Below are 16,237 nucleotides of genomic sequence, written 5' to 3'. Positions count from 1 at the left end.
TAATAGGCGGTGACTGTGCTGTTTTTTTTAATCACTTGATAGTTTCTAAAATCAATGGCTTTACCAACATTCACAAGATTCCCACAATATGCTAGGTTGCTACTCTGAATTCACACTCATTCAATATGACTAAAATTCAACTGTCAAATTTAGTCATGTCTTGTATTAACTGAGCTAGCTTAAGGTGACCAGACGTCCCAATTTTTAACAAATTTTCCTATGTCCCCAGTGTTTTTAAAAAGTCCCGATTTTTGGAAAGAATGCACGACAAGCTAGGGTACACGGTTTTCGGCTGCCGTGTGGCTATTTCGCCAGGATATGAGTTTTATCAATGGTATCCCGCTTTACCAACGTTAAAATCTGGCCACCTTACCTAGCTACATGCACGACACTATGTGGTACCCTGACAGAATGCAAAGGACACCCCCCTCTCCGCCCCCCACCCCGCCTAAGAGGCTTACAGGCGCCATCTTACATGGAACACATACACATAAACTAATGCGAATTGTACTTAAAAGCATTTTGACAACTTGCTTGAGGTAATTTGCCTTCGTCGACAATCAGGGCGAAACAAAACGTTAAGGCGCTCTAGTGTCCCTGCCGACCACTGTCTGTCAGTCTGTCGTACTGTGGCGCCTGGGTGCTGCTGGAAGCGATGTATTTCAAATGCCAGCAGGGTCACCCACAGCAGACAGGTGTCACCAGAGCTTCCAGAATAAGGAAGAGCCCACTGTGCTCTTCTGAGGAATGAAGGCCCTGAGACCCGTGTGGATCACATCGAACAGGGTCAGACACTGAAGGCTCATGGACAGAAGAGGAGCATTGTAGAGAAAGTGCCAGAAGATGAGTCCCTCAGCTCGGAAGACACTCACACTGACTGAGGGCGAGGTGTGTCCTCACAGTAGCGTCTACCACAATGACATCAAAGTCCTTCAGGGCCTCATTTGCTGACAGGGAACTTCTCACAATGAGAACAAACTGCTGCAAACATCAATACGTAACTGGAAGCTGGAATGTGAAAATCTGATTCCAGGAAAAGTAGGAGTCATCCAAAAGTGAACACTCAGAGATCCCAAGGTTTCGGGAGCCGAAATAGACTGGCACTGGGCATTCTGGAAAGAAACTCATATGGTGTACCACAAAGGGGGTGACGGCGTCCAGAGGAATGGCACCGCGTTCATCAACAAAACGGGCAGTTCCAGGGCTGGCTGGAAGCCGGAGGCGATCTGATAGGGCAGTAGCTATTGAATACAAGGAAATCCGATCAATACTATTATTCAGATTATGCACCACTCACTAAAGCGCACTGCCATGAAGTTGGTGCCAACTCAGTGAGCCCCTAGGACAGGATAGAACCGTCCCTCTGAGACTGAGACTGCAACCTATGACAAGAGTGGAGAGCTTCTGCCGGTGGTTTCCAGCTGCGGGATTTATGGGTACCAGCCCACCTCACACCTCACACCGACGACGCCACCAGGGCTCCACCAAAGCTACTTATGCGGAAAACGAGAGTCCACCAACATCTCCGGCCTGAAATTGGTCAAACTTGCAATCAAGATGCCTTGGTAATCACTGCCGATTGGAATACAAATATTGGGAACCAAGACAGAGGAACAGCAATGGGAACGTACGGTCTTGGTGAGAGAACTGAAGCTGGTAGAACTTTGCAATACCAACGACCTTCATCAAACATCCTTTACAACAACACAAATGGCGACTATGCAGGTGGACTTCTACAGATGGAATACCCAGAAACCAACTGAGTGCAGCTGTGGGAAGGGACGATGGAGAAGCTGTGTCAGCACCTCGGACAGGGCTTGGGGCCGACTGGAGAACAGCCTACCAATCGCCCATACGTAACTCCAGGTTGAAGCTGAGGGAAAAGGTAAGTCCATGCGAGCCAAAACACGACCCCAAGTCTACCCCACCTGGATTTCAGAAACATCTCAAGTACAAATTGGACGCCCTGAAAGTGACTGACAGAGCTGGATGAGCCGCGAGAGGCCATCAAGAACATCAGATATGAGGAAAGCAAAAGGTCATCAGAGAAGGAAGGAAAGATTAAATGGATGTCAGAAGAAACTGAGCCTTGCTCTAAGTCACAGATAAGGCAAATAAAAGAACAGCTGTAGTCAGAGTTGAATAGGAAATTTCAAAGGGCAAAAAAGACAAAGTTAAAATACATGAAACATGCAAAGACATAGTTAGAAAACCAAAAAGAACACGCTCAGCTTATGATAAACTCCAAGAACTAAGAAAAGCTTCAAGTCCTGAGGTACGACAGTGAAAGGTCCTATAAGCACACTATTACATGATCCTGGAAGCGTCAAAAGATGGAAAGAACACAGCTACAGAGCTAGCTGACGCTCCACTATTCCAAGCAGCAGCGCGTGACCAAGCATCGATGGCGATGAAAGCAGCTCAAGCTGCACTAGAAGCATTACCGGAAACGGGCTCCAGAAACTGATGGATTGCCAACTGAAATGTGTCAGCAGCTCATGAGGCGCTGGGAGCACTCACCCATCTATGCCAGGAAATTTGAAAGACAGCTATCTGGCCCACTGAAGAGGGAAGAGATCCATGTTTGTACCGATTCCAAAGCAGGTGACCCAACAGAAAGTGTAAATTATCAGATGCAAGTAAAATGCTGCTGAAGATCATCCAACAATGGTTTCAGCAGTGCACCCACTGAGAGCGCGTGGCTAGAGGACGTAGGCCGCATTCAGCAGAGGCCATGGAACATGGATACTGCTGACATCGGATGGCTCTTGGCCAATAGTAGAGAATACCAGCAAGATGTTGACTTGTGTTTTACTAACTATGCCAAGGCATTCGACTAGGTGGAACAAAACAAACTACAGATAATAGCATTGAGAAAATGGGGATTCTAGAACATCTCACTGTGCTCATGTAGAACCTGTACACAGATCAAGAGGCAGCTGTGCAAACAGAACAAGGGAAGGCTGCATGGTTTAAAATCCCGAATGGTGTGCATCGGGCAGGATCCTCTCACGGTGTTATTTCATCTGTGTGCTCAGCAAATCACCAGAGAAGCTGGCTTCTATGAAGAAGAGTGCGGCATCAGGATTGGAGGAAGGCTTATCAACAACCTGCTACAAGCAGACGGCACATCCTTGTTGCTAAAGAGAATGGTGAAGATCCAGGACCGCAGCTCTCAGGATGGACTACAGCTCAGTGTAGGAAAGCAAAACCCTCACAACTGGACTCGTAGGTAACACAGTAGAGAAAAGACTGACCTTGTCAGGGATTTTGTCTTGCTTGGCTCCACAATCAATACTCGTGGAAACAGCAGTCGAGAGATTAGAATGGTGCCCTAACTGCACTGACTAAATCTACTGTGCAAGACCTCCCTAAAGCGCTGAAAAACATGGAGATGATTCTGAGGATACGGTACTCCTGACCCAACCACGGCAGTTTCAATTGCCTCACATGTGTGTGAAAGTAGACAGTGAATCAAGAAGACCGTGGAAGAATCCACGCACGTGAATGCTGCTGCTGAAGAGTGTTAAAAGCGCCGTGACTCAAAGTAGCCAACAGATGTGTGCAGAAAGGCCAGCCGAGATGCTCCAAGGGGCAAGGATGGCGATGCCCATCTCAGTATCTAGCTAACGGTCTCCTTTCAGTACAAATAATAACAATACACATCCTGCAGCTCAGTAGTATATTGGTGGGCCAGTACAGTGATATTTTAATAACTGCACAAACTGGTCATGTTCTTATATCCCTTTCTAAACAAAATACATTTATTCATATGCTAATAAAGCAATCTGCATATGGTTTACAAAAACTCGTGAAAATATAAAAGCAGCACGTTTGTAGGGAAGTAAAGAATATGTAAATTTAACATGAAATTATTTCTAAAAGAAAATACCAATTCTTACATATAAATATTATATACTTTATTTCCACAAAAAGATTTATAAATAGTCCACTTGAGTACATGGGGCCAAGGTAAAATCACAATCTACTTTATACTTCTGTCCAAAGACAGTTTTCTCTACTTCACATTTTAAAAAAGCAAAACAAAGTACTGCATTTTCAGTAGGAAAAAAAAATGTAGTCACAGTCATTGCAGTAAGAACAGAAATCAACCACCATATCTTTCCTTGAGTTCTTCGACAGACTTATCCTTCAATCCTGATGTGTCTATGTGATCGAACAGTGCATGTACAACTGAAAAACAGAAGAAGAATCATTCACTTTAATCTCCATTTTTAAACTAGACAAAACCAGTAATTTAACGGGAGCAATCTGACCTATAAACTAAAACTTTTTTACACCTTGAAACACTCATCCCTGGAATTACCCCTAAGTCATAATCCAGATCACACAGTAGTCCAGTTGTGTTTCTCTCCAGGATATTGTGTTTTGGCAGTATTAAAATTCCCCACAGCTCCAAGGGCAGGAATCTTGCCGTTTAAATTAGTTCATTCTGTATGACTTTCAATACTTTTGTACTTCGTAACAAATATACTCCTTAGTATTTTTATTTTAATGGAAATTTTCAAGTTGACTCTACACTTCTATCATTTTAAAAGAATGACACTACTGGAAATTAAAAACTAGTAATGGTGATAATACAGTCCCATGTCTGAAGGTCCAGCTAGACACGTTGCTAATGAGTCATAATAAGGTAAAATATATCATTTTTAAAAGGAAGATTGGTCCGGAAATCATGTACAATTATCTTTCCTGTCACCGAAGCTTCGACAGGTAGCACTTTGGAAAGTGCTGCTCTTGTCACAGATTTCCCAACATCGAAACAAGCTGTGATAAAAGAGGACACAGCTCCTCCCACTTGTCCAAGGCCAGGGCCCGCTGTACGCCCTGCCCTGTCTGTGCTTAACTCTCTCAACACTGGTGACTCAATGGCAGGCCAGTATAAAGAGCCAGCTCATGTTCGTGCACACCTTGAACTTACATCACAAAAAGTCACATTTCCAACAAATCCACACTTGTCCTGAGCACTACTAAGCAGTGAGCACCGCCTAAGCTCTGTGCCTAATCCAGTAAACAGGTGGTCTCAGGGAGCTTGTGTTCCATTAGGGAGAAGAGATTACGATGGAGGCTTGAGGATGTGGAGAGGATACACTCGGCTGGGAAACAGCACCGCAGAAACGCACAGGGCCAGTCTTCCCCTGCCTCTAGGGTCACTAAGACTGGCTAAGAGCAGGAATATTATCTTTTTTAATGTAACTTTTATTTACATGGTATCAGCTGTCAGTAAGTCATAGTTCACAACCCCAAGGTTTTATTGTATTTTTATTTTGTTACTTAAAAAAAATCATTTCATCGGGAGCTCATACAACTCTTATCACAATCCACACATACATCCATTGTGTCAAGTACATTGGTACTATGTTTCCATCATCACTTTCAAAGCATTTTCTTTCTACTCGAGCCCTTGGTATCAGCTCATTTTTTCACCTTCCCTCCCTCATGAACCCTTGGTAATTTAGAAATTATTATTATTTCATGCCTTGCACTGTCTGTTGTCTCCCTTTACCCCCTTGTCTGTTGTCCATGCCCCTAGGAGGGGGTTATAGGTAGATCATTGTGACTGGTTCCCCCTTTCTTCCTCCACCTTCTCCTTCCCCTCCTGGTAATGGCTACTCTCTATATTGGTCCCAAGGAGTTTATCTGTCCTGTATTCCCTGTTTCCAGAGTAAAAAATCATAATGTGAATGGGGGTAGGAGGGAGTAAGGAGTGGAGGTCCAAAGCCAATCTGTAAGCAATTGGACATCCTCTTACAGAAAGGGTCATGGGAGAAGACGGGCCTGTCAGGGTGCAGTACAGCACCCATAAAACTAACAGCTTTTCTCTGGTGCTTTAATGCTTCCTCCCTCACTGCCATAACCCTCATTCTACCTTACAGATCTCGCTAGACCAGAGCATGTACATGGGTGCAGGTAAGCGCTGAATAATATATTTATAAATAAGTAACTGCAGCAATCATGGAGAGGCAGAGTGAGCTTGTTAGAATAAGAAGAAAAATTGTATCTGTTCATGGGTTTCAGGGGAAGTTTTCAGTTAACTAAAGATCAGCAGTGACTTCTTTAGGGCTAAGCCCTCACCATTGAAAGGTCTCTATGTGACATGTCCACTCAACTAAGTACAGAGCTGTGACTCAGTCTTACAGGCCATCACTCTGCCATCCGAGGGTGCTCCTTTCTCCTGAACGAGAGCACAGCTCGAAGCTCTGAATAACTGAGTGCAGGTCTGCCTAGATTATGGTTTCCAAAAACCGACTCTTTACACCAGACAGGCTCTGCCACCATCCAGCCACACTGCCCTGCTCCTAGCAGGCTGACGTCAATGCTCCTTTCCAGCTTTGCTCTCCATCCCTCCCTCTGAAAATTCTTGCTCTTTGAGGTTTCCACTCAGACCAGGCTGACTCAGGAAATGGGCTATGATCTCTCAGAAGGGGTAGACCTCCCCGATGGCGTCGAGCTATATTCCTGTCGTACATTCCAACAACCACTGTGTTTTCAAGTAGAAAAGTACAACCTGTGGCGTCACACAGCCTGGACTCAAATCCTGGGTCTGACTTCTTTGGGTAAGTTCTTTAACCTCTCTGGACCGGGTTTTCCCATTCCTAAGCCAGAATATTAACTTATACCCAATAACATTTTTGTTAGGATTTAAAAACTTTAATGAGAACATCTCTTGCATATAGTAAACAGATACTGAGTGAAGAACACATAAGAATAAAGAGATGTAGAAGCTTTCAGTTGTTACAAGGAAAACTGTTCCCCAAAGAAGCCCTGACCCACGCATGGTGCGTGAGCTTGACCTTACTGGCGGACAGGGTCTGTGAAAACGTCACTCCGAGGCCACGGTGAAGGAGAGAGATGCAGAGGCAGCCCACAGGGAAGATGGCCATGTGGAATGACCAGGGTCAAGCCAAGGCAGGCTAACGATCACCAGCCACCGCCAGAAACCAGGAGAGCAGCGTGGTGCCTTCAGTGAGAGCCAGCACGGCTGGCACCCTGACTTCAGCCTCCCAGCCTCAGACCCAAGAAGAAGCCCACCCTGTTCTCAAGTGGCAGCCTGTCTGGGGCACGTGGACGCTGCTCCAGCGGCCCCACGAAATGAACTCCATGCCTGCCTGCTTGGGAACTTACTTCTCCTTTCAGGTTCAGACATGAACATCACCGCCATCTCAAACCGTTTTAGTTCAGACAGTCTCTGTAAGATTTCAAAGATGAGTGATGGATTTTCTTTCCTGAAACAATCCAAATATAGAAACAAATTATTCATGAAAGGTAGATTATCATTCTGTTTGCCATCATACTTCTAATTATGCATAAATAAGACATTCGATGCTTCCCTCTTTGGCCTTAAAGACTGTCTACGTTTTAAGTTCCCAGAGAGAGATTTATCACATGAACCGAAAAAATCACAGCACTCTGAAAGGAGGGCTGAGCAGGAGCTAGTAATCCCACTTCCCCACCATTCTCTACATAGAAAAATGCGAAAGCCCTTTTTCCTCACTTACCCAGCTCCCTTTCTATTGGCTGCGCTTGGTTTGTCATCGCACCCCAGCCCTGCACCAATAGAACATCCTAGAAAGCTCATCTTGCTATAGACAAGAGACTTCTTATTATATCAACAGGAATGCTTCTCAAGCCACTGCAGGTAGCGCAGCAGTACAACTTACTCAATATAAAAGTCGTGTAGAATCTTAATGATCTGATTGAATACATCTGGGTCTAGATTCGTCTGAAACAACTTTGGATACAAGGATGGCTCGATTTGCTTGGGAAAAAAATAGAGAAAATTTAGTTGTGGCAACATCCACATATGAGAAAGTAATTTATAGAATAATTTCTCAGGTAACAGGAAGAATGAACTATTACGATGTATTTGTACTTAACGATTAACATTACCCACTGGCTGCCACGGAGTCCATTCAGACTCCCAGCAGCCCCAGGGGACGCAGAGAACTGCCCGCGTGCGGCGGAGGCTGTCAATCTCTGCAGGAGGTGGCGGCCTCGACTCTCTCTTGGGGAGCAGCCGCTGGTTTCAAACTGCCAGCCACGCGGTAACCAGCCTACTGTGGACCCCACTCCACCACGATGGTTCAAGGAATAACGATGGAAACAGTAAGATGGGAACAGGATAGAGTAGAAAAGCAAATCATTCTATTCAAGCCCAACAAAAATTCCCTTGAACAGAAGACTTGAGACAACTTCCCAGAAGCAATAAAAGTAACTAATTAGTGAAAAAAAAGAAAGAGAAAGAAGCGATCATGTTTTTGGAAGTAACTGTATGTGATATGATTATAGAGGGCTGTTGACTGCTGTTACATTTGGCAAAAAGACGCTCATCCAGCATCTGCTGTGCTTCATGCTTTGACTCTTGCTGAGAGCAAAGGAAGCCCCTGCTCAGGAGAATGGCTCCCTGAAGGTAGACACTGCTTAGCACAAACCAGATAGTAGGTGTATTTCCGATTCCTTTCCCCAACTTAAAGGATGAAAGATTAAGCTTAAATTAGGATATAAGAAATCAAATTACTTCAGACAAGACAATTTGACATGTAACTTATTTTTAAAGGAGAACATCAAGGTTTCCTGGTTGCAAATCTTAAACATGTATTGGCCGCGGCAGCATAGATGCTTTTTCTGCAGTCACATCCCACAGCCGCAAGCACAGCGCTCCGACTACACAGACCAGCCGCTGGGGATGTGCACACAGCAGACGGCCACCGCTTTCTGCCACAACTGCTATATAAGTACTGATTTCTTACAATTCTACTCCTCCTGCTTACCTTTATATACCGATACAACGTGTCTGGAGAGCTTTTCAGTTTTCTGAGGTCAGATTCCAGCTGGAAGGAGTTTGCAGGGCATGGAGGGAGCTCAGCTGCGATCGGTGGAGCGGGCGGGTGTTCTACCTGGAGGGAGCTCTGCTCACAAGAAGACCGCCGGACACCGTGTTTCAGGTCCGCTTGAGCTCTGGAAATGTTTCCGAAGCAGGAGTCAAACGATTAGAAAATAACCACAAATGGTCAGAGCTTATACAAGAAAAACAACAACGCAAACTTTAAAACTCCTCACTACGTTACTACTGTATAGCTCCTTACTGTTCAACAAGTAGTAAACGGTGTCCAGCAAGGAGGCAAAGGTCCAGATGCTGGCTCTGCCTGAGCGATCTAGGCTGCGGGGCGGGAGCTCCGGCAGCTCAGGGTTTTGGTAGACTGCTACCTCATCACAGACTCACAGCTCAGCCTTTCTGAAATCCGCACTCAATGTTCCCAGAAGGTGCGCTCCCCTTTGAAAACGGAGCTAGCCTTGAGTCTTTTCCCACAATCCACTCTCCCTTTAATTAGATCTACTGTTAACATTCAAAAGGAAAGAGAGAGCAAGCGTCTTATGCATCTTATTTCATTGCTAGGTACCATCGTTCCTCATTTGGGGAGGAACAATACAATGGTATAGAACCCGGGAGGATGGGCAGAGAAGGAAGCTCACAGGGGCTGCACGACTTGAAGGTCACTGAGGTGTGCATGGAGACGCTGTGCAGTTGTGTGCTATACTGTGTCTTTTCTCAACAGCCGAAATAAAATTCCATATTTAAAAAAAAATATGTGAATGAACTTTCAACACCGAAAAATGAACTGACAGTGTATACACTCTAGCCTCTCCGTGAAGGTTGCACACACAACCACTTTACAAACTTACAACCCCATCATCTTCATTACCGATGGCTGACTGCAAGGCCCAGGCCACCTTAATGAAGACGCCTTTTAAAAACGAAAATGAGGTTGCCCAGCTAGGAAATGAAACCGATGCGCCCAAGCTCTAGAAAGAAAACGCAAGAGAGCAAGTTGTTCAAGACACGTCTCTCTGACTTCCCCATACGGTAAAGGATGGGTGGCGCTGGGCTGGTTAGCCTTAAGCAAAAGCTCCATCACAGTAAAGATGGATTTAAAAAGAGGAATTCGACCTTAAAGTTGAGGGCCTTCAAAAACCGCAAGTGAGGAGTGCTGACCCTAAATCTCACCAGCACTCTCAATGTTCTAGTAGACTCGTCATCGACCTAGACAAGCGCCAAGAAAGGGAGTTTTACTCACGGCTGGGCTGAAGGATTATTACTGATTTCTTCTATTTTCAACACTTTTGCTCTTGGAGTATCACTTGCGGGCAAAGGGTGGGCCTGGTTTGGGTTCTTCTTGCTAGCAGCGCCTGTGGTGGCCGTGACCACCCTGGCTGGACGCACAGGTTCTCCCTCTGCAGCAGCAGCGGGCGCACTATCCGGCACATCAATTGTCTGGATCAAGTTACCAGTTTCTTCAATGGTAACCTTCTTCAGTGGCTTCTAAAACAGAGGCAGCTCTTTAAATAAACACGTTAAAGGGTTCCTGCTGTCGGGGCCCCAGTTGAAAGAGGCCAGCGTTAGCAGAGTCACTGTCTCAGTGGTGAGTCCACGCATCGCCGAGTAGACACTCACAGAGTGAGTGGCCAGAGATGCTCTGTCTGAGGAAATTGAGAATAAAAAGCCAGGCCTCGCACTGAACCTCAAGAATTAAGCTGGTGAGACAGACTGGTGTATAGAAACAAGACAAGGCAACAAGAGATCAAGCCAACCCCACAGAGTGAAGACAGACGTCAGCATTGGGGAGCCCTCACAAAGCGCGGGCCCATGGGCAGACCAGGCGTGACCAGTGGGACGGGAGGAGAAGCCCCATGGAGCGAGTCCAAGGGCAGGAGTCGGGGAAGCAAAGACCCAACAGCAGCTGGCAGATAACTTAGAAAGGGCTACAAGCCAGGTCACGGAGCCCAGGTTTTGTCTGAAAGGCGACACAACAAAGAAAGAATGTTTCAGTAACCCAAACAAGAGCAAGTGGGCTCTGCAGAACCAGTTGGAAAACACTCTGAACCTGGAGCAGCTGGGGCAACGCCCTCAAGGTTCAAGATCTGTCAAATGCTGTTTACACTTGTGAAGACAAGGCTTCTGAAAAGTGTTTGGTAGCGTTTTTGAGAAACCACAGTGATTTTCTAATGGCATTAGAAACGTCAGGCATTTTCAATTTCTACATCAATTTACATACAGAGCTGTTTCATCCCTAATAAATCATACCACGACTTGCACTATTTATCACACACAAACAGACATCTATTTACAGAAGCAACTATTGTCCCACCAGGGCTACTGAAAAAGAAACAGCTAACACAAAGTCTCTTACCAAAGCGTGCAAATCACGGCTCAGCGCTGTAGCTGCATGATAACAATGGGGGTTCATTGCACAAGGATGCTTGACGTGTGCAGTGACGGGGAAAGCTTCCTCCCACAGACCCCAAGTGTCTATCCTAATTGTACTGCTAAATGACGGACCAAAAGCGTTAATGACGTACACTTTGGCGACAGTCTATGAGCACAGCCTAGAGCTCGTGGTGAAAGGAGCGGGCCGTGGACAAGTGTAGACACTGAAAAGCTAGCACACGGAAGTTGTGAGCAGGCTCCTCTCAGCAGCTCTGTCTTAAAGCACAATCACGCTGAGGTCTTTGCCTTAGGGAGAACCTTCACCACCAACTATTTTGTATCAAGATATGTGAATGAGCACACATTGGGGTTTCACCGAAGACTACAAATCCTGACACGAAGTAATTACTGAATTAAGACAAAGTGGCACCACTTTAAAACTCCAGTCTTCCACTGATAACAGATGTGTACACATAATCATAATTAATTTTCTATGTGATGGTTTCTATTAAGTACATAGGCAAGGGCTTGAAGCTGGTTCATTCTGGTTCAACTCCCCTGCTGATAATCTGCCTTTCCAACCCATATAAACTGAACCAGAGACCAAAGTTTAATAAGATCCCCACGTGATTCTCATTGATCTGTATACCACTACCTGGGGATCTCATTAAAATATGGATTCTGATTCAGCATAGTTGGGTTGGAAAGTCCTCACCGGGGAGCTAACTGGGGGTGAACCAGTTCACAGTTCGGGTGGAGACCAGAGCCCTGAGCAGCTGAGAGCTAAGTGGGCTAAACCAGGCAGAAGAGGCTGATAGTGAGATGAAATGGGATGGGATGGAGGAGATGCTAGTAAAACCCAAGATACCATGACAGAAAAGATCGGAGACTATATAAAAGCTTCAATTCACCACTTCAAAAAATCAAGATTCAGAAGCCTGATATTTTATTCAGCTCTAGCTATATTATGCATTTCAAGCAAAACGAGAACAAATAAGGAAGAAGACCTAACAGAAAGCTGGCTCTGACCTGGGATAAAGTACAGTGGAAATAGAATAGAAGCAGAAGCAGAGTTGTCAGGAAAGGCTAGGTGGACTGTCTCTCTAACCGGGAATCCCAGAGCCCGCCAACTTGCTTCTCCGCTCTCCTGCTGTGACCCCACCACCATCTGACTACCCTAGAGCACACCCACCAGTGATGAGTGAGGCATTCCGCTGCAGGACGGCGTCAAACGGCCCCCTTGGTGTCTGTCCGAGGCTGTGCATCACTACAGGAGCAGGCGGCCTCACCTTTCCCCTTCGGAGCAGCTGGTGCTGTCCAACTGTTGGCCTTGCAGCTAGCAGTCCAACGCCTAGCCACCATGCCACCAGAGCGCCTGTGATGTCTCTCTCTAGAAGTGTTCTAGTCCCAAACTGCCAGCCCTTAAGAATAAACTGCAGCTTCACCTGAGTACATGAACCCTAGCCCTCTCGCCCCAGGCCCTGTGTTCATCCCCATGCCCTGTGCTGGATCCCGACACCACCATTTCTTTAGTGAGCACATGGTCTCACAATTATGACTTGAAATGACGCTAACATTTGCTCCCCTGACTTAGCATTTATGGATGTTACTTCTTTTGATCCAAAACTAACCTGAGTTATTCTCAACTTAAGGAGGCAAGATGAGGAACACACAGGCATGAGGTGAGGTCTCAAAGCTTAAAAAGCGGCAGAAATGGGGTTCACGTCACATCTCCAGTGAATTACACCGACTGTCTAGCTTCTATTTTTAAAAGAATGGAGACCAGTTATAAAAATAAATAGCAACATATTTTCCTCCCCGTAATGGTGGTGATCTCATCTGCATTGCACCAGAATCATTTGCGTGGGGAGGACAAACATACTTTCCCTGCCTTTCTTAGAAAACAATTTCTACCAGAGCATCATCGGGCCTCCCAGTGACTTCCGGGGCTCAGGGAGAAGACCACCACCAGTGAGGGCACAAGAAGGTTCTGCTGGGCCGGTACCAACTCTGTTAACTTTTTAATTCTTCTTTTAATTTTTGCCCACCCCACCCCCTGCAGCACTGCTGGGGGGTGAGGGGGCTAATTATTCTTTAAATCTTAGGCATTTTTCCATTATTTATATGTGAAACAACTATGTAAATGTTCAAATTTTCAATAGCATCCATCATACATTTATTTGACTTGGATGAATTCAACTCCAAAGACTCAGGAAACCAAACTACTCAACCCATGCCTGGTGCTTTCTGTTCCAGTTTTACAGAACAAACCTTAGTTGGACTTATGAGTAATAGCAGGGGTTATCCAAAACGACAGACCTTGTATCTTTTACGGGGTAATTTTACTTATACGAGATTATGCCTTAACTGCTCATTTTAGATCTAAGTCCTCACGAGTCAGCTACTATAATACAAGCTCAAAGTCAAAAAAAGAAAACAAAAATATATAAGTGCTATGACATATACAAATGTATCAGATTCCGTACATAGAAAAATATGTAGAAATATTTAAAGTTGGTTTGTTAAAAGTCCCTTAAAGTTACCAAGAACTCTCACCTGCTGCATTTCCCCTGTTCCGGGAAGTCCTAGGAAGTCTTTTTAAAGATTCTGAAAATGGCCTCAGCAATTGACTGCTTTATTTCCAATCTTATTAATTTAACACTAACATGGAAAGTTTGGGGGAGGCGGCTTATGAAAGAAAACTGATACTCACAGTTGATCCAGGAGAAGGTGGATTTTCTATGGGTTGAATCACATTTTGTCTTTGAGTAGAATCAAGAAAGACCTCATCCCAGTGGCCTTTCTCGATTAATTCCTTCAAAATAAGTTTGGAACCATGATGAGCAAAATAGCCTCAAGGCCATTACATGAGAAATCCATTTTCACATTTCGGAAAATCAGGCAATATTTTAGTGAAAAGACTATCATACCTTTTTAATTTTGGAAAGTTCACTCACTGCTTGCTTATTTCCAGGTTCCAGAAGCAAAACTGTCTCAAAATCTGAAACAAATATAAATATATACATATAAGTATAATGCTGGAGTGAAAATGTTATGAAACTCAGCCCCCAGACCTATCTCACAGTGTTAGTTGGACGCCAGGCAGCATCTGGACAAACACTTACTGAGCGCTACACTGTTGCTTTCCCTGAGATCTCATGCAGTCGGCAGCCGGAAGTCTAAAGTGTGTGTGACTTACCAAAAGCTCACCCTGTGGACACAAGGGAACTCATTAAATGTGAGACAGATCCTCACATACAGTGTAGACAGTGCTCCAGAATAAGGACACCCAGTCTCTCATTCCCTGCACTTCTTCCTGCTCTGTACTGTTGATCCAGGAGTGCGCTAGTTCATGCTGGAACACTGGTTCTAGTTTGGAGGGTGCCGATTTCCAAAGTGTAAATATGTGTTCCATGGCTGACTTCAGGTTACCAATATGTCATCCCTGAATGTAGAGTCGGGAAGAGATATGCACCAAAAAAGTGGTTCTTCCAACCTGGTACAAACCGACTTCAACACCATGGCCTACGTGGTGAGCTAAAAGATCTTCAGCTCTTTCACTTCTCTCCATCTTTACTATCATCCCTCTGGTTCAAATCACCTCCCCTCCCATCTGGTTACTGTAACCACCCTCACCACTACTAACCCTTCCTAACCCATTCTTTACACTACTATCTCTGCAGGTCTACCTAGATAAGACAGGCGGGACAAACAATCTGGAGGAGAAAACAATGGGACCAACGGTTGGGGGGGGGGGACATGGGAGAGGGAGAGGTAGGAGAAAAGTGAGCCAAAATCAGTGGCGAGGAGGGTGTAAGAGGCCTGCTAGGGCTTGATGAAGGGCAATGTAGCTGAGAGGAACTACTGAACCTGAATGAAGGCTGAGCATGATAGTGGGACAAAAGGAAAGTCAAAGGAAATAGAGGAAAGAACTAGGAGGCAAAGGGCATTTATAGAGGCCTAAATAAAGGCATGTACATATGTAAATATATATATATATATATATGACTATGGGGAAATAGATCTATCTGCATATATTTACAGGTTTAGTATTAAGGTAGCAGATGGACATTGGGCCTCCACTCAAGTACTCCCTCAATGCAAGAACATTTTGTTCTATTAATTCTATTAAACTGGCATTCCATGATGCTCACCTCCCCGATTACTGAAGACAAAGCGGGTGCATAAGCAAATGTGGCGAAGAAAGCTGATGGTGCCCGGCTATCAAAAGATATAGCATCTGGGGTCTTAAAGACTTGAAGATAAACAAGCAATCATCTAGTTCAGAAGCAACAAAGCCCACATGGAAGAAGCACACCAGCCTGTGTGATCACGATCATTGTGAAAGAGGGGGAGTGTGGAGTGGGGACCCAAAGCCTATCTATAGGAAACTGGACATCACCTTACAGAAGGGTCTTGGGGAGGAGATGACCCAATCAGGGTGCAGTGTAGCAACGATGAAACATAAAGCTTTCCTTTAGTTCTTCAATGCTTCGCTTTCCCCTTCCCCCACTATCATGATCCTAATTCTACTACTATCATGATCCTAATTCTACCTTACACATCCGGCTAGATCAGAGGATGTACACTGGTACAGATAGCAACTGGAAATACAGGGAATCCAGGACCAGTGGTGAGAGTGGCGATACTGGGAGGGTGGAGGGAAGGTAGGGTGAAAAGAGGAACCGATTATAATGATCTACATATAACCCCTCACCGAGGGACGGACAACAGAAAAGTGGGTGAAGGGCAATGTCGGACAGTGCAAGACAGGACAAAATAATAATAATTTATAAATTATCAAGGGCTCATGAGGGAGGGGGGCAGGGAGAGAGAGGAAAAATGAGGAGCTGATACCAAGGGCTCAAGTAGAAAGCAAGTGTTTTAAGAATGATGTGATAACGGCAACAAATGTACAAATGCGCTTGACACAATTTTTTAAAAAAAGAAAGAAAAGGTAAATCAAATAGTGATACCCTCCTACATGTAAACCAACAACCAACACCAATT

General features: G+C 45.0%; 1 protein-coding gene across 4 annotated transcripts in view; it reads right to left on the bottom strand.

Annotated features, from left to right (window-relative positions):
• Positions 1 to 3,840: 3,840 nt before the first annotated feature.
• Positions 3,841 to 16,237, bottom strand: part of RPAP3 (RNA polymerase II associated protein 3) — a 35,268-nt gene continuing 22,871 nt past the window's right edge. For 2 of the 4 annotated variants that reach the window (XM_075551831.1, XM_075551832.1), the window contains exons 11-17: positions 14,158 to 14,228; positions 13,941 to 14,042; positions 10,098 to 10,342; positions 8,793 to 8,979; positions 7,683 to 7,780; positions 7,147 to 7,247; positions 3,842 to 4,194 (exon numbers count right to left, since the gene is read on the bottom strand). In XM_075551831.1, coding sequence (XP_075407946.1) covers positions 4,109 to 4,194; positions 7,147 to 7,247; positions 7,683 to 7,780; positions 8,793 to 8,979; positions 10,098 to 10,342; positions 13,941 to 14,042; positions 14,158 to 14,228 — 890 coding nt within the window. In that variant the 3' untranslated portion in view covers positions 3,842 to 4,108. Of the gene's footprint in view, positions 4,195 to 7,146; positions 7,248 to 7,682; positions 7,781 to 8,792; positions 8,980 to 10,097; positions 10,343 to 13,940; positions 14,043 to 14,157; positions 14,229 to 16,237 lie in introns of all 4 variants that reach the window. The other 2 variants (XM_075551833.1, XM_075551830.1) reach the window with 2 other exon arrangements.

The sequence above is a fragment of the Tenrec ecaudatus genome, chromosome 6 (genome assembly GCF_050624435.1).
Source record: "Tenrec ecaudatus isolate mTenEca1 chromosome 6, mTenEca1.hap1, whole genome shotgun sequence".
NCBI classification, from domain to species: Eukaryota; Metazoa; Chordata; class Mammalia; order Afrosoricida; family Tenrecidae; genus Tenrec; species Tenrec ecaudatus.
The sequence above is the reverse complement of the archived record's forward strand: the minus strand, read 5'-3'. Positions and strand labels throughout refer to the sequence as shown.